General features: G+C 41.3%; 1 protein-coding gene across 1 annotated transcript; it reads left to right on the top strand.

The window, feature by feature from the left end:
• The first annotated feature begins 280 nt into the window (after positions 1-280).
• On the top strand, positions 281-17,321 carry LOC105450392 (tumor necrosis factor alpha-induced protein 8-like protein). Its single transcript, XM_011690192.1, has 5 exons — positions 281-510; positions 14,532-14,610; positions 14,843-14,869; positions 15,529-15,833; positions 16,891-17,321. The coding sequence occupies exons 2-5, from the start codon at positions 14,553-14,555 to the stop codon at positions 17,242-17,244; spliced, it is 744 nt and encodes a 247-aa protein (XP_011688494.1). The 5' UTR covers positions 281-510; positions 14,532-14,552; the 3' UTR covers positions 17,245-17,321.
• Positions 17,322-18,957: the final 1,636 nt, after the last annotated feature.

Below are 18,957 nucleotides of genomic sequence, written 5' to 3'. Positions count from 1 at the left end.
ATTTTTCGACAAACGTCATTTTCGTGTCGCTTCCTCGAGAAATTTCATTTCGCGGAAGCAGTGCAGCAGTTAGGTGCACCTCGCGCGCCAGCACCACCCTTGGGCGCACCTCCGCCAATCGCGCGGCTCGGCGCTATGGCAACCGGATTCGCTGGATACGCGCGCATCACGGGCTGAGAGCAGACGTCGCTCGGCCGTGCACCGCGACGGACGTGCGCCATCACCGAGCGCGACTCGACGCGCAGTAACAGTGCGCGCGTATATACGGAGCGACGGCCCGCGTCTCGCGAATCCTGTGTTTCTCGCGGGTCGCGCGCAACGGCTCTTTTCCACGCACCCCGGCTCCGCGCGTCGCCGCGCAAATTCGGCCGAAACACGGAAGCGCCTCCGGTCCCGAGGACGACGCCGGATCCCGACGTCGTCGCGCGCGGCGCCTCGCGCCCGTGGAGAAGTTTCATCCCGTCGTTCGCAAGTCGGGTCGCGCTCCCGCGACCCACAGCGTCGGCAGAGGTTAGTATATGTGTGCGCGACAAATTCAAATTGACCGGATCGTCGCGCGCCGTTGCGTGCGAAATCGCGCGTCCGCGGGCGCGTCCCGGTAGGGTAGGCGAGGGGAGGGGGGGGGCGACCGGATCTTTTCCCAGCCCGTCGACCACTCGAGACTTGTCGACCGCGCGGAATAATAGCGCGAGGAATAATAGCGTTTACATTTTATTCAACGCTGGAACACGATCAGTTGGCGCGGGATTGAAAGTAAAATTGAAACTCGTCCGCGCGCGCGTTTGATACAAATGTGCGATAGCGTTTTTTTTTTTTTTTTTATAAAAAAGATAAAAATTGTTGGGTTTACCTCTATGAAATTTACATAATTTGTACGAGTACCAATGCGAATGTACGATAGCGGTTTTTTTTAAATAAAAAAATAAAAAATTGTTGGGTTTACCCTTTGACTATATAGTCAAAGGGTTTACCTCTGTGAATTTGCATAATTTGTACGAGTTCCAATGCGAATGTACAATAGCGTTTTTTTTAATAAAAAAAAAAAGGAAAAAAATTGTTGGATTTACCTCTATGAATTTACATAATTTGTACGAATTCCAATGCGAATGTACGATAGCGTTTTTTTATAAAAAAGGAAAAAATTATTGGATTTACTTCTATGAATTTACATAATTTGTATAAGTTCTAAATGCGAATCCCAATTCGAAACTTACGAAATTGATTCCTTTTGCCACCGAAAGATTAACACACGATGATTAGAGTGACTCACACTTGCCGCGCGCCGCCACTTCCGGGTCGGATTCGTCAACGCGAATTTCTCGGACACGCTCGCTGCGCTCGGTGGGATGTCTGCTATTCATAAATATAACGCGCGAGAGATTGCTTGGGAAAAGTCTCGGGAGGTATAGATACAGAGTCGAGATAAGCGCCGGGCTGAGCTAGGAGGAGATATAGAAAATTCGCCCGGCGGAAAAAGACTATCGCGGGCTCTGGAATGATGTATTACACAGCGAGACTTTTAGCTTTATCATCGAGATCAATGTACAGGGTCCCTCTCTTCCTCGCTCCCATTAGAGTTTTCGATTCCCCTATTCATCGCGCGTCGAATTTCATCTGCGCGCGGATTATCTCTTTGACGCTCGGGAGGAAACGATTCCCGGGCTCTTTTGAGATGAATTATGAAGAAAGCCGCGCTTTGTGAGAGCGGCTGATAAAATATTCCCGTCGTTGCCTCACCGCACGAAAGGCACGTCGACCGATTTCTGTCCTTCGGTCTTTCTTCTCTCTTTTTCAGCATTTAATATGGTACACACGCGGTAACGTATAAACAAAGTAACAATAGCATCCACGCTGTACGCTCTGGTATTTCTGGATATTGGATAGAAAATATTTCAGCCTACTTTCCCGTCTCAAAAAAAAAAAAAAAAAAAAGTAAAACGTGTCGACGTTACTTTTTATTTATACCGAGTAGCAGGAATTTATCGCATCGATTTCCGACCTTTTCGCAACCTCGTGGTTTCCGACGTTTCGACAGCTTGTCGTAATCGGAAACGTTAAAGGCGTCCGTTTTCCCCCCAGGCGGTTTTTCCGTATTGCCATTTCGCCAGTGACTTGTGAAATCTCATCTATTTGAGCAACTTCAATATCATTTAATTTCAATCATATCACATAAACATCACGTAAACCTAAATATCACATAAATTCATTGCAGTATGTGAAATCGTGAATACATATTATCTCGTATCAATTTGAAATGGAATTATTAGCTCCTGGATAACATCGCAATATGTGCAGGATTATTAATATTAAATTCTAAATCGTTAGACAAATTTTCCTATTTTTATATAAGTTTTTATGAAGAATATTATAAATTCTTAATGGCAATATTAAATTGTAGTGATCTTATGAGATGATTGTCAGGATAAATATTTGTCACATTTTTTATGATTTTATAATAATTGTTAAATTTACCGTCGGACATTATGTCGCTCTATTTACTTAACGATTTTAATTACTTCGCTCGACCTTAATATCCGAGAGTGCATATTATCATATTAAATAGATCACCAGCAAATTTTATGTACGCCACGCGATATTCTTCAATACTTGCGCGGGCAGCTCTCTGGCAGCTAAAGAATGTATAGGAAAAGTTATGTAAGAATACGAAGATAAATGACTGTCCTACGATTAATGGCTACGTGAATCATCGCTGGGAGATGTCACTGTAAATTATCAGTGGAACGATAATGTACGATAGAGCGATAAAAATTATGGAATCACGATTATATCCCTATATAGGTATATGAAGATCGACGCGCTTGCAGAAAAAGAGAAAGAGAGAGAGAGAGTCGCATCGAGCTTCTGCATCGTTAATGCGATGCAATTAGCAGGCAAAAGCATTATTGGGAAATAATCTGATTGCAAATCGCTGAGGTATACGAGTGGATATATAAATAAATTCCACGTTAATAGCCACATTTTCTGCATTCGAGGAATTCGGGTCGATACACAGGGGAACTTTCGACATCGTGAAAGCGCTGGTGTCGATTGATTTGCGATTATAACAAATCAACCGATGTCGAATTACAGATCGCGTGTTGGCGAACGAGCGTGAACGTTTTAATTTTACGCGGTATATCTATAGCAATATATATACATATATATATGTATATGTATTATACACATAATTAATATGTAACATAATAATACACATAATTAATATGTAATATAATAATACACGTAATTAATATGTAATATAATAATACACGTAATTAATATAAAACAATTTTTTTAGTAGTTAAACGCTTGACAAGCCATTACTAGTGTCTCTTGATACTTGTATCTGTGAAAGCGAACTAAAGGGATCTCGATCTCTAAAAAGAGAGTCCATTTCGATCTACCTCTGGAAAGACCTCTGCGTCGTGCTTTCCTCGGCGGGGAACAACTTCCCTTCTCGGATTCGCGGCGATTACCTCGAATTCGTCTAGTTCCCATTATCGCGAACAAAAGATTAGATTGCAGAGAGCCCGGAGGAGGGAAGGCAATCCGCGCTGCGGAAGAGAAACGGAATCCGTTTCGCAACGACGCGGGGCGAGAAGTCGCCTTAATTGCGCCGTTTGTTCGGTCGGCGATTTAACGTTGCGCCATTTGAAGCGCGCGGGGCCTGCAACGGCGAAAACTAACGCTTTTCGTCTAGCACTATAACGCTTCGCTGATATCGATTTAGTTAACCGGAGTTAGGCTTAACGCCGCGACTGTTTGTCATTTTCCACGGCTGGAACTGGAGAGGGATAAAGAGTCAACTAATTGAAATAATTAATCGACGGCGCTGTTTATTAGATCGTCGAGGGCGTATCCCACACACGCTCTTACGCTCTCTCTCTCTCTCTCTCTCTCTCTCTCTCTCTCTCTCACTCACTCTCTCTCCCTTTGTGTAAAGCACTATATTAGAATCTTGATAATAATAAAAAAAGAAAGTACGCTTAGTTGACTATAGTTAGTCGACCGAGGCCGAGAAAATCGATCCTTAGGCCTCGCTGCAGCCGTTCAGTTTTGTTCTTTTTTTTCCTGTGCTATTATACTATAGACGAAGTTACGCGAATCGCAAAACGTTTGACTTAAAACCGCATTCCAGTTTTAAATTGTGCTCCAGTTTTATTATGTCGTACTTTAGATACAGCCAGACCTAACAATGGCAACAATACTTTTTTTTTTGTTCAGTTGAACAACAAAGACGCCGGTATTTTGTTAAAAAGATTACACTTTTATTCTCGCGACGACTATTTTATTTTCAATTAATTCTAATTGTAACTTTAATCGAGGTTACACCCGAAAATATATTGAATAAATATTGATATTGTCGAGGATCTCTGGCTGCGCGAGTCAATCGATTATTCGGTATATTTTTTCAGAACCATCAGCATATAAAATCGAGGTGTACGCCAATATGATACAATAATTTATATTTAGAGATAAACGCCTGAAAAAAAAAGCTTCGGCAGTCTCACAGAACAGAATCGATGGTGATTACAGCGTGAAATCCGTCCACGGTGCATGAATTTCATTGGTGCGGACACGTGCACGTGTTATCGGCGAAATATTGAGAACGTGGAATGCGCGAAATGTTTTGGTTGTTTTATAATCTGCAGAACAATAAGCGACATTGGAATTCGTTTAAAGGGCCGTTGCTGCTCGGCGTTAGAACTTCGATCTATCACTTTAAAGCAGCACTGATGATAATTTAATATATACAATTTACTTATTAATTAAGCTGTTCTCCGAAAGCAGAAGAACGAGACTGACAATTTTATATACGGGCTTAAGGTACTTCAATTCAGCAAATCATTTCTTGAGAACAATTTTGCGCCGCGCCATTATCGATCGCCAATTAAATATCCAATATCGAACATCTCGCTAATTAAATCAAAATTCTGGAAAAAAGAAGACCAAAGTCCACTCTACGTAATTTAAGTGTACAACGAAATTGTGCATTTTAATCGCGCTCTCGTGCTTAATTCGCGAAAGAGAGCGCCTAATTATTTCAAAACTATTTCTATTCGCAAGAATTATCTCTTTCGCCCTCGGAGTTAGAAAAAAGAAGCTTGTCATTAACGGGAATTTCGCGACGCGAAATTCGCATTCTAATGACGTGGCGTTTACGTGACATCGCGTCGGGAAGGGGGGGGGCAAACGCGAGTATAGTGCTCTTGTAGAGCGCGCGTGATCGCGCACGGTTGCGCACACACGGGCGCGTCCGTAAATAGAAGAAGCTAACGAGTAATCGCCACGATGAATGAGGTTGTTGTTAGCGCATTGCCCATGCTCGCTTCCAATTACGGCACGGCGGTGGCGGCGGCGATGCACCGGTTTTTTCATAATTCCACGGCTGTAACGCGCGCGCGTGTGTGTAGGTATGCGCGCGGAACACGTGCCCGACGGTTGCGCTTCCTCGCGGCCGTGTAAACGGCCGTATTAAAACCGTCGCACGTACGTAGACTAGATTCCGCGTGAGGCGGGTGCGTGGTGGAATCGGCACGCAGCGAGTCGAGCCGGTTGCGGGGCGGAAAATTTATACCATATATCCGCGTGTTTCTCCTTGTTTCTTTTTCCTTCTTTTTCACGGGATGGACGCGCTAAGGACAGGCGGAGCCAGCCCAGGAAGCGCAATTTGTCCGCGAGCGAAAACTCGCGATGATCCTGAATGATCCTGATTATCGCGAGTGTTTTATATACTTGCATCTGCTCGCGACAAGTGCTCGCGAAAGTCTTATACCTTGCGGCGTGTAGTTTTGCGAACGGTTTTTTTTTATTCGTTACACGTCGATTCTGTTGTACAGTTGTGGACGAATAGGTTGTGACACGGTTTTTTTTAGGTTTCGAAACGCACTAGTATTTTGCAAATGCGAGCCACGACTGGTGTACTGTCTTTAGACTAAAAATAGTACATCAATCGTGGTTCACATTTGCAAAATAATTACATATAAAATATATATTATAAACCTATAGAATAAAGTGTCGCAACCTATTTGTCCACGACTATACACTGCAGTTACGTAAAATGCATCCATTTTTTGCTACATACATCAATCATAGAAATCATGCGATTGACAGTTGACATTGGCATTACGCAAGAGAATTATTTACGCCAAACGACAATTGACATTGTGATTTAAACCGATTGGCCAGGCCAGAAGTATAGATTACTTGTCTTCTCTTTCGAGAAACGAATAAACTTGCAAAAATATTATTAAATTAATTTAGAATAATCAGTTAATTACAATTAAATCAGAATAATCAGTTAATTATAATTAATTCAGAATAATTACGCACGTCAGATTTGTACCATTCAAAGAGTTAATTAAATTTATACTTATCGATTTATTAATTTTATTAATTTGACGTTTCTTCGCTGAATTATTGAAAATTATTGAAGTGCTCATAAATTTGCTGCTCATTGTAACACTTCTCGTTCCAATTGTTGTAACATTTGACGTAACATTTTAGCTCTGCACCGCGGGATAATTGCGTTTTGAAACCTGTATAGAACAGTAAAAGTAAAACAAACGAGAAATTTCTGTGTATTTGCCATTTGCCAAGATAATGCAAATGTACATGCCTGCATGGGCCGTATCTGATCGGCATAATTCTCGTATGCATCGACGCGATATTAATTTTTTTTTTTCTATTATCGCGACCGGCCGCGGCAAGGTAATGTTATCTGCATTCTCCTCTAGAGTGTTTTTTTTTTTATTATTCAGGCACGCGTGGAATTCGTATCATCGGTAGCCTTGGCCAGTTCGGATGAGAGAAAGAGAGAAAGAGAAATTGGTTGAAATATATATACGGTGTTCTAAGGAGTGGCGCATACTAATAGTGTCATCATACACCTCGTATAACGTGCATTAGTTGATGAAAATTTAATCAGAAGGCCGATTACTGCGACTTTTAATATAATATAATCGCTAAGCTATTTCTGCGTGCGATCGTTTACGCTTTACTGAATATATAGGCATTACGATGGAATATACGACGGATGTGTGCATGCGAATTAATTCGAGAAGCACAAATCGTCTTGTGGCAAGCTAGGGTTTAACAAAAAATTCTAAACTTGAAAAATATTTAACGCAATTCTTTTTTTTTTTTTTGGAAACTTGTGTAACGCATATTAAAATTAAAACAAATATTGGAACGCTTGCGTAACGCATATTAGAATTAAAAAAATATTGAAGCGTTATAACATAACTGGGTAACTCATATGAAATTTTCACTAAAGTAAAACTTAATTTGAGAGGGAGAAACTGCTTTAATAACAAGGTTCTTATTCTACTCCGTTTTCTTCTCCAGACGTAACTGCATTTAATTATAGAGAGCTCGATTAAAAATGTTCAAGAAAAACACAAAGTTCGTACATATTTTAAGAAGTGAAAATTTCAGACCTCCTGTCGTCTTAAATTTTCTCTAAACATATGTTATATTCAATACATGAGAGAGAGAGAGAGAGAGAGAGGGGGGGGGAGGAAGGGAGGGAGGAAGAGACCAAATAATTCGCGCACACTTTAGCAACACGCGCGCGTCCTTTATAGGCGTAATTTCCTGCGAGGTCGTCCATAATTCCTCCGTGTGGCCGAAGGAGGAGACTCGGCCACAGGCTCACGGCAGGAAATAACGTATTGCATCTGTCTTTCTTCGGACGCAACGATCCGGGCGACGTCGTATTTCGCGGACGCCGAGGTTCTCTCTTTCTCTCTCTCTCTCTCCCTTTCTGTTTCCTTCGCGATTCCGTATTCTCGCACGTGCGACCACGTGTCGCCGTATCTCCCGTGCACGCGAGTCGTGTACTCGCGAGTAAAACGATTTATTTATAGCGATCCCTCCCTCTCGGGAGAAGTTTCTTACGCCGAGGAACGCGAGCGTGCACCTTGGACAACAATATTCACATTGGCTTGCACACTTAAGTGTATGATACAACGGTAAATTAGCGAAGCTAGCAAGATCTATAAGTTGGCACATCGCTGCTGTTTTGACTCGTTTGCGCTCTATGCGAGTTCGCGTTCGGGAATGACAAGACCCGGGGGAATCGAACTCCAGAGAAGCGGAAACGGAAGACGATCTTTATTCTCTGATAATAAAATGTGACGTTCAATAATTACAAAATCAAGCCTCTCGGTTCCTCGTTGTCGGGATAATTGTATTCGACCGTATATATATTTTAAGGTTCTCTCCAATTCCGCACGTTCCGTTTATAACGCTCCAACTAATTGCTATTTTTCACATCCTGTTTCCTTTCTAAAGTCCACGCTTCAGTTAGCATCGCGTTATGGATTACTTCGCGCCTGCAGGAATTGTATATTGCAGGAATTATGCAGTACAGTGAATACACAGTGCAATTAAGCCACTGTGTGTCTAAAAGAGCCGATTTACAGCTGATAATGGTCTTTTTGAAATCTCCATCAATTTCGCGACGTTTCAATATCCTGAGAAAATTTATTGATCAATTACTCGGTAACTGCGATATATATATATATATATATATATATATATATATATATATCTCGATCAAAATGACTCCAGAATTACTTTTAATATTTAAGTCTTGACTTTCTCTCGCGACAGGATATTAACTCGCATTATCCTAACTGTTTCTGGAATTAAGAGTCTCAACGAGGCGCGACGATCTCACGAAGTCTTTTTAACAGAACGACGTGCGGACCGGCGCGCTTTCGTGGCGTGCATAATTCGTCTTCTAACTTGTCCACCGGACCGGGCGGCCGTGGAACTCGACGACCGACGCACGTGCTGCTAGACGCGCCGCTATATCTCGGGTGTTCGCGCGCGAGCGCCCCGTATGCATTTAGATCCCTCGGCCGGGGGGGCAGGTGGTGGTTTTCCCGGTGGCTCAAGAGAAGATGCTCAATTTAACGAGGAGGGGTAACGCGTGTGCTGCCGGGTCGGGCACAGCTGTCGGGTATAGCGTATGTGCGACAGCTGCGTCTTGGGGAACGCGCGGAGAAGAAGAAAGCGAGCGACGGAGGGGCTTCGGTCTCCCCGAGAGGGAGGCTCTCGAGGAGTGTATTGGGCCGTATAAACATTACGGGTGCAAGGAATATAGTACGAATAAGCGGTTTCTCCCCGCGCGACGTTTTCGTACAATTCGATCGATTTTTCCGTTTCGTGGAAAAAGTCGTCTTTCGAGCGCAAAAGAAGAGCGCGGAGCCGAGGGGGAAACTTGCGTTTCGTGCACCGACCGGATATAAACTTTACTAATTACGCTGACTTTTGATCTGTTTCACCGGGGACGTTAAGTAATTATATCGTGCGCCTGGCGGAGTGTTACGAAAGATCTTCGCTCGAAAGATTGCGGGGAAGCTCGTATATGTGCACAGCGAGGGAGGAAAGGAGATTGGACAAGTCGCTCTCCGGAGCTCGGAGATTTTTCCGAGAATCGGATTAAAACTTTCTTCGGAGTAGTTCGTTGATTTAGCAATAATTGATCGATGATAATTCGATTTCGTGACTGAAAGAAAGGAGAGAGATTGTAGCTTGCGATACGCAGCCGATGTTTCCTCTATATTTCTTTCGAATTATAGGGGTAATTATGTTAATTTTTAATACCTATAACTATTATTACAGAGTACGTTTCGCTATACCGTGCATTTTCCGTGATATTGTATGCAAAATCTTATTAATATTAATCTGCTATTATTTCTGTTATTTTCCCTTATTTTAGCCTTCCTGCAAGATTAAAAATACAACAGCTTGATAAACTTGGCCGTAAATTACTAAAATATGCATTCTGCGATGACTTTATTACGCGCGCGCGTGCGAAGTTCCCGTCGGTAGGAATCTTCCAGTAAACAACCTAGCAATAAATTATTAAGCATTATTTTATGCTTAATATAAAAGGACACTTGCGAGACCCAGAGATAAATATAATATTGCAATTTTCACAACAATAGAAATATAATGTCTTTCCAAACGCGATTTTTGTGAGAGAGATAATTTTCGTTAACAGCCGTACGATGACGGCTTCGAGAAGCCGTATCACCGCCGTCGTGCCGTTTATTCCCCGTGTCACCCCCGTCGCCCTGATTGACCCTGCCACCACGAGTATCGACATATCCGTTTCACTCTCGCGGAAAAGCCGATCGTCGCACCGACCGACCGGGCGACGTTTCCCGTTAAACGACCGAGCTAAATTTACGGATATCGGAAAATGTTGATTGTTAGTCGCATCATCGTCCTTGGAAGAGCGAGTCCGTCGTCGTTGTCGCGATAATGGGAAGGCAGATAATGCTTAGCCGGCGACTAATTTTAGAAGTGACGGGTCCCCGCAGAGAAAGAGAGAGAGAGACCCGTCCGCGAAACTTACGACTGTAAACCGCGCCGTGCACCGTTGTTTTTAACGCGATGTCGTCGTCATCGCGAGGCGAGGAATAACGTACGTGTCATCGTCGTGTCGTGTCTCTTACGTTATATGCGCAAAGTGCGCGTGTCTGTATTGGTGCGCGTGTTTTCAGCCACGTGTGTATCGCGATGGAGGCAAAGTAATTTGCGAATGGAACCTCTCTCTCCTTTAATTTCCCGCTCTTTTCTCTCTCGCAACGGGAATCGCGCCTAACGAGCGCCGTCGCTACAATGACGTCGACGTGAAACGTTTAACCCGGCGTTGACGTAAACGTTTAAACCCTGCCCTTCCTGAGGAGGAAGAGCAAAATGGTATCGTGACACATCGATATACATACGTATCGTATATAGTATATGTATATAGTATATGTATATCAACGTTATTTGAAACGCGGGCGCGCGTGTATGGAGAACCGATAATTACGTTTGCCCCCGGCCAACAGTTTATTTACGGCCGCATTGTTTCGCGACAAGTCGCGCCGAGCACCGGAGCATCGTATAGATGCTCCGAAACCGCCGTGCAATTTGAAAGCGCAATTCTCGAGGTCGCGGATACAGGAAAATACCTATTAATTATCTCGCTAGCCGCTCAGCATTATATGTCGGCAAGAAGCGTAGAAATTATTTCCACGAGCTGGGACTCCCGGTCCTTTTTGAAGGCTCGAATAAATTCGAGTGATGAAAGGATAAGGCAAGAATTTGCGAGAACTTCCAAACGAATTTATACATTTTATATACGTTATATGCCTTTTATGACTTTTAATTGATGATTGTGATTATTATTATAATTTTCGTTTGACTAAGAAAACAGTTGAGTTTATACGTAAAATCAATTTTCTGTCGAGAGCTTTAAAGAATGTTTATTGAAAATTACGGGTATAATTCCAATAATTCGGTTAAGTAACACTATTAACTTTGCGATAATTTAAATGGATTCAGTTATGTACATAGAAATGACGCGCTTCTTCGCGAAGGAAGACTCGATCTCCAAATTAATTGGATATGTTCGCGGACTCTTTCGCAATATTCTAGGAACGTTGTGCATATCGGATTATCGTACTGCGGGATAAGTTTTAAGAAGACCCGAGTCGGCAGCCAACCGGTTTCCTCGAAGCGACCGGGAGGTCCTCGTGGAACGCGGTTTTTCACGGAAAGGCTCTCGGAGGACATGTACATATCGAATCAGTACGGGGAAGGTAAATCGAATCAATCACGGGAGATACACGTGGTTATTTATAGCCGGCCGATCGAATATTCCGAAGACACAAGCCACCTGATGGACGGTCGTGAAAGATGTATTATATATACGGCGAGGAAATAGTTGCCTCAAGAGATTCCAGTTTATTCGAGTTAATTATTCGATACTGCGAAATAACCGGATCTCCGCTAGCGCGTGACGAGAGTCGGTTTTTTTTCCTTATCCTTGTACGATTGCCATCGGCGATTAGAAATAAAAAGACGGCAGCGCGATGTTTTCCGCGAGCTCAAATCCGCAATCAGGTTGTCTTCGCAAATATTTACGACGACCGATAAGTACGTTTCTGATGTATAATAAAAATTAAAGGAGAAACGCAGCTGTCAATCAATTCGCTGTCACGGTGCACGTTTCATAAAACGTATTTTTCAATTAAATTAAATTATTTGTTTCTCTCGCTGAAAATAGAACCTCCAAAATACGATATGTTCTCCTTTATCTCGAGAGATTAAATTCGAATATATACGCACATATATTTGCGAATCACCCGTCGACGAAAAAAAAAAAAAGAAAAAAAATGTATTCCTCCATTTCGGCCGGACGGTCGATAATTCGCCGCGTGCGTAATTTCGCCTTTGCACGTGACATTTTCGCGTCGGGTGGCTTTCTCGACGTGTATTTTCCACGAGAGAAAATTGCGCAGTCCGGCGCAATGGACAATCGGCTATTGGCCGATGATCAGCGTTGTTTGAACGAGCACGCGACAACAAACAGGTGCCCGAAAGCACCGACGTGGGCGCCTAAACAAAGCCGTTCGACGGCCCCGCGCGGAAAGGGCAGGAGAGGAGAAAAGAGAGAGCGAAAGTGTCCGGGGTGCGATCGATCATTCATAACGCGCTCTCACGCATTATCCCTTGTGCGGTTTCGTCCGGGGCGGCCAGGATTCGGGAGCAGCCAGGGTTATATTGTACGATTCGCAAAAGTCGATACTTATAACGAAGCGAATTAACGTGGCATTAATCGGGCGTTTTCTGATGAAAATGGAAATCAAAGTATCTTCTTTTTTAATTCTATCCGATATATAGTCAATATATTTTTCTCTTTTTTTATTTGCAGTATTAATCCTGTATTATTCCTGTATTATTCTTCTCTTATTTTGATAATTATTAAAATAGTGTTTCGAGTTTCACAAATATCCTGATGCATGAAAAATTAAATATCATAGCGAATTGATATGCGTGCCGAATATATAGATATATTATAAAGTTTATAGTTAATATCCAATATTTTTCTGAGTTCTTTTATCACTAATGCTATTTATCTTTGAAGCTTTCAGCTATCTTTCCTGAAATCTGAGAGATTTCCCTGATTTATATAATATAATAGCGCACGTGGAATTTAATTTATTGAATTATTGAAATAACGGGATCTAAATTTACGGAAGAGACTGCCACTATTCCGACGCGAATCGCTTGAGTTTTAGTCGATTGCTCACTGTCAGTTCGGCCGTGCAAAGGTGAATGAGAGTCTCTGGCTCGCCTTGACGCTCCTTACTAAATCGATCCAACTCCGGCAAAGGTATAGTGCCTTATATTGTACGCCCGTGTGTACCTACACGTGTGTATGTATAGACGCGAATGATAGCGTGCGACACGGACGTCGTTTGGCTCGCATTACACTTCATTTCCAGCATTAGGATCGTTCGCACTCGTTAAGACGAATTGTACGCCCGTAAGGGAGAGCTCCTCCCGAGTCCGCGCGTCCCTTTCGACTGGAATTCGAGTTTCTGAAAAAATAAAAAAAGAAATGTACGAGTCAGATCTGTAAAAACGTGATATTTTGTGAACAAACATTCATCAACGTTTGAAAATATTTTTACAAATCTATAGAGATGAATTCACGTGGGTTTAGAGAGCGATTAATTTCGCGCTTAAAGGTATCACGTAACAAAAACAGCAAACATCGTATTTTCCGAAGTTATTCTTTGAAAGAGCCGCTAACTGTGCCAAGGCTGTTATAGCATTGTAAAAGACTGTAGGTGGCATTTATGAGGTATTTTCAAGGCACGAAGGTAAACATAAAGGATACCTTTCTGTGATCTCTTTTTAAGTACGGACGTGTGGGAGAAGTAGGTATCCGTGACAATTTTTATTCCTTCGGCATTTATTATTTCGTTTCATGCGAAATCTTTATATTGTCATTCGACAGCGTTATTTCTCGTATTAAAAATAAACTCGGTTTATGAACCAATCGATTTATATGATGCGCTTTTAATTCGGGCAGCGAAGCGTAATTAACTTTATCTCGGCCCGCTTTGTGGCGGCTTTGCGTTTCGAAGAACCGGGCAACGATTCGCCGAATGCATTTCGGGCAAATGCATTGCTCGTTTTGCCTCACGTTAATTAAACTATTATGAAATTGCAGTATGCGGATGAAGAAGTCGTAAAAATTTCTCTATTTTCGATAGCATGTTATATTACATATATACGAAACATGGAATATATACGAAATTTAAATGAAAGAAATTTATAATCGACGATAATTAATGCCTTTCAATAATTAATATCTTTCGATATTAATGCCATTTCTAAAAACGATATTTTCATTTTCTCTCTCTTATTTGTATTATAATATAAATTAATTGTATAATCAGATGGAAATTAATTTGTGTAATAATTTTATTATACCCAAATAATTTTATTATTATTATTATTTAATTATATTTATTTCTGCAACGAACTCTGCGATATAAACTTTATTTATCCACGTAACTTTCTGGGAAATGCAATTTTCTTATCAAATCTTTGCGTTAGCGTCTTACATATTTCGTATATCTTACAAATATTTACAATAACATAGATACATATCTTACAAATATTTACAGATTTCATTATTAATCATTTTTAATCTTTTTTTTTTATAATTTTTGCAGGTGGCGTGGGGCACAGCCGTGATGGAATTGCAGAGCTGGTTGCTCTATCATTTAGTGGCCGTCACCGACTGCAATCAAGGTAGCGAAGATACGCCGCTGTACATCGTGTCTCGCGCACTTCCATGAACACTCAGCAACATTTGTGTTACGCATGTGTGATCGTTAACGGCTCGCCGTTTTTTTTTAACCCTTGGTTATTTTAGTTACGTTTGCCTGAGTTTGCCCCGGACCATTATTCACGCTGCACAGTCACACAGTTTCTCGCCGCTTCTTTATTTAATTTGAACCGTCCCGCTATCCACGATCCAGAGGAAACGGTGGTCTACCGATGCTTGATGGTGAGTTCATCGTACGAAGTGTGCGAACAGAAACATATATATATGTACGCACACCGTAAAGGCCCCGTCGAGACGAGGCTCTGCTTTCGCGCCGTTCTCAGGAGGCTGAAATTGTAACGTTCCGTCTCCCCAAGCAGTCAGACTTTCTACTTTTGTGCCACATTCGAACGCGTAATTCTTTTGTCCCCTCACTCATGATGAGCTGTTAAACCGTATAGATTTAAGGAAGCGACCAGTTTTTTTTTTTCACGGTATATTTAGCGCTGAGACGTTACGATTCATGTTAAGCGCAATCTTGTATACCATACGTTACGCAACACATTACGTCAAATATTCTAAAGTATCGAATTTATATTAAATAGACAAAAAATATAAAATTCATATTAAATCGATATAAATCGGATTCGTATACATTTCAATATTAAATGTAGCGTTGTTACTGATTATTAAATTACTGAAAATGGAGATGCGATTGCAAGGAAAACTCGTTATTTCCGATATTTACGGTTGAAGGCCTTTACCGAACGCCCCGAGTTTCGCCGCGAGCGAATAAAATTCGGAGTCGCACAGGGTCGCGATTATTGCTAAATAAAAGCGAGAATGCGCACACATATACACACACGAGCGGGGCGGTCGTTCACTGTGCGAAAATATTGCAGTGATGCAGTCGGCAAACACAATTGGAAGTGGCGGCGGCGGGGGCGGAGGTGGAGGTGGCGGCGGGGGGTCGTACGCCGCCGGTGGCGGAAGTCGCACCCGCGACTTAGGGCTGCGCGCCCAGAAAAAGCTCCTCGGCCGCATAGTGTCCACTAACGCAGGCCGGTCGCTCTTCATCGACGACGCCACGACGTCGTTGCTCGACAATCTGTACAAATTGATGGAGAGCGCCGTCAAGAGCAATCCGCACTTGGACAAGAAGGAACCTGAAAAAGTCCTCAAGAACATCATCAAATTGTCCATCAAGGTACATACATAAAGCATTTCAGAATCGAGACTTAATCGACGAGAGATTCCGCAATGAGCTTCAGGCCGATTAAAGAAGGGCATCATAAAAGAAACTATTATATTATATTATTTATTCTTACAATATAACATATATTAAAATAATACAAATCGATTAAAAAGGCATAACTACGAGTCAATCATTTTAAAGTTGACAACAGAAGTATTAAGATCAGTCCGGTTATTATTTTACGACATAACTAAAAAATCCATTGTTTTAATAATTCACACGCATCTTGACTGTTTCTGTAATGAACGAATCACTTGCAATCTTGAAATTGGAAGTCCAGCTCACACATTGCGAAACTACATATTGACGAATATTAGCGGAATAATTTAGTTATTGCGTTGTATATTAGCGGAATTTATTTAATTATTTGTTTATCGTTGAAAAAAGCCCGAATGGGGCCGAAATGTATGGTTTAAGAAAAAAATTGAAGAATATGTAACAGAATATGATGATACAATGAATAAAATGATGTAATAATTTTAATGCAACAAGTCTTACGTGATGCTCTCTCATAGTTGCCTCTTTAATCGATTTGCATTATTTTAAAATTAATAGCCAGATATTTTACATTGTAATTTTATTTAACATATTTATTCTTATAGTTATTTATTCTTATAGTTATCTCGAATGGAAATTCTAAAAGAAACGTAAATTTCAAATAATTAAGATGACGTTCAGTAAACTGTTCTGTTTCTAAATCGTATTTCAATAATTAGTATTTGCGTTATTTAATCGAGATGAGATGATAAATACATTTAATTTAATGAATATCTGTTTATTTCGAAAATTTCATCTCTCTTTACTTTGAAATTATCCCTATTATTCGTATGTGATAATAAAATCGGAATAATACTAAATGATTGGCTATTATCCAATGATTGGCTATCGATTATATTATAATACAAATTAAGCGTGTAATTAAATTTGTATTGATTTGTATTAATTTTCATTGAATTGAAATTAGATGTATAAATTATAACTCATAAAACATATATACGTTCATCCGTAGATTGGACTCGTGCAGCGCAGCCATCAGTTCCATACGAACGACGTCGCGAAGCTGGAGGAGATCCGGGAGGCTCTGGGGACAGTGGCGATGACTGTCGTGTCGTTCTACGAGGTGGATTACAGTTACGACCAGGAGTACCTGACGGGCTCGATGGAACGTTGCAGGACGTTGCTGCAGCAGCTGATAAAGCCGCACCTCACGGACAAGTCGTCGCAGCGCTGCGACCAGGTGTTCGACTTCCTCGCGTATCCCAAATTCTTGGACTCGGTGTTCCGATACGACTCCGAACACAGACCGATCCTCGGCATGCTAGTCAGTGACCTCAACAAGGCGTTGGACGCCAGGCGGCTTTGATTTCACACGAATGAGATCCACGTAACGTTAATGAGAACGAACCGACCGCCGATCGCAACGCGATCCGGTCGCCGCCGCCGTCGAGAGGGTGACCGCCGTTTACCGTGGCGGCGGTCTCGCGATCGCGATCGATGACCGGGGTCGATCGACGAACGCGGCGGACGACCCGCGTTGGGCAAGCGCCCTTCGTTGCACTTTATTTCACGGCGAATAGACAACGTGCTGCATACACTTTTTTTTTCAGTGTGACGACAGTATAGAGTTTCTCGTAGCGGTAGATTAAAAGAAAAACCGTGTCTCTTGCTCGCGATTACACCTCCCCCCACCCAGTAGTCGGGTCGGGATTATACCCAGTGCGGACCGTTCGCTCACTGATTTATGCAATAATTGTCTAATACTCCGCTTATTTTAAGAAACACAGTGTCACCTCACCTGCGTTGCGCAATTGGTGTATTACATACGTATATTTATGTGCAGAGGATACCGATTGTCAATCTATACCAAAAAAAGGAGTATAAGCTTACCGTGTATAGGGGATGATAGAAGATAAAATATTATTCCTAAAATTATCGCGTATTTTCTAAACTGTGTATTGGAGTCTAAATTCATTTAAGAATTTTGTATTTGTCTTTATTGCACAAGCGAAAAATTCAGTTTATTTTATCCTAATTCCATTTATTATATAAAGTTAATCTTTATTTATGTCGATTGTCAATCCATACCAAAAAGAAATATAATAAGCTTATCCCCATGTATATAGGGGATCATAGAAGATAAAATATTAATTCTAAAATTATCGTGTATTCTCTAAACTGCGTATTGGAGTCTAAATTGACTTAAGAATTTTGTGTTTGTCTTTATTATAGTTTACACAAGCAAAAAATTCTTCTAATTTCTTCCACTCGGATATAAAAGTTTATTTTTTTTTTCATCCTATTTCAATTTGCATGAAGTTAATTTTGATTTCAACTCAAATTCGATCATATCTGGCGAATTTCTATTCGCGTAATGCAGTCATAACGTACGATAATTCAAGATACTAAAGCTAAGATTTTTAAATATCAGATCCGGAGTTAGACATTAATTCGCGTAATTGTTGTAAGAAATTCTCGTGCGAAGATAAAATTTCTCTCGCTACAAAAAACAGGTTTGCGTTTACCATGTATCGCGACGAGTACAATAACGGGAGAATGTTTATGAAAATTGCAAAGGTCCATTCGCCGCGACCGGTAGCTCGACTAAATATCTACTTAAGTAAGGCAAATTGTCTTTCCCATCTTAAGCCGTGTAATGGTAGAACTGTCGCGTGCAATAATAGTGGATTGTCCGAACGAGGGATTTCCTTGTTCTTTCATGTCGAACTGGAAGTCGACGGTAGTCACGCGACACACCTTTGTACTCTATGTAATCTCCCATGTCTGCGATTCCTCTTTAGACACGTACGTAACACGTTTAAGCGTCGTCTACAAACTTAAGACTTAAGATTTCAAAAAATTGACCAATTATAGTCGATTATTTATCTCATGTGAAGAGGAATAATCGATTGGTCAGTTTTCTTAAATCTCAAGTCTCAAGTCTCATTGCAGACGCCGCTTTACTGCCGGGCAGTACAGAGTCGGGCAGTTTCGACCTTACAGCAGCATTATATTTAATTATTTAATATATGTATATTTTAAAAGAGCTATAATTTTTTCATAATTTCGAGAAAAATGC

This window comes from Wasmannia auropunctata, unplaced genomic scaffold, assembly GCF_000956235.1.
Source record: "Wasmannia auropunctata unplaced genomic scaffold, wasmannia.A_1.0 LD336061.1, whole genome shotgun sequence".
In the NCBI taxonomy this organism is placed as follows: Eukaryota; Metazoa; Arthropoda; class Insecta; order Hymenoptera; family Formicidae; genus Wasmannia; species Wasmannia auropunctata.
Note: the sequence above shows the minus strand (reverse complement) of the source record. Positions and strands in the feature narration are given on the sequence as shown.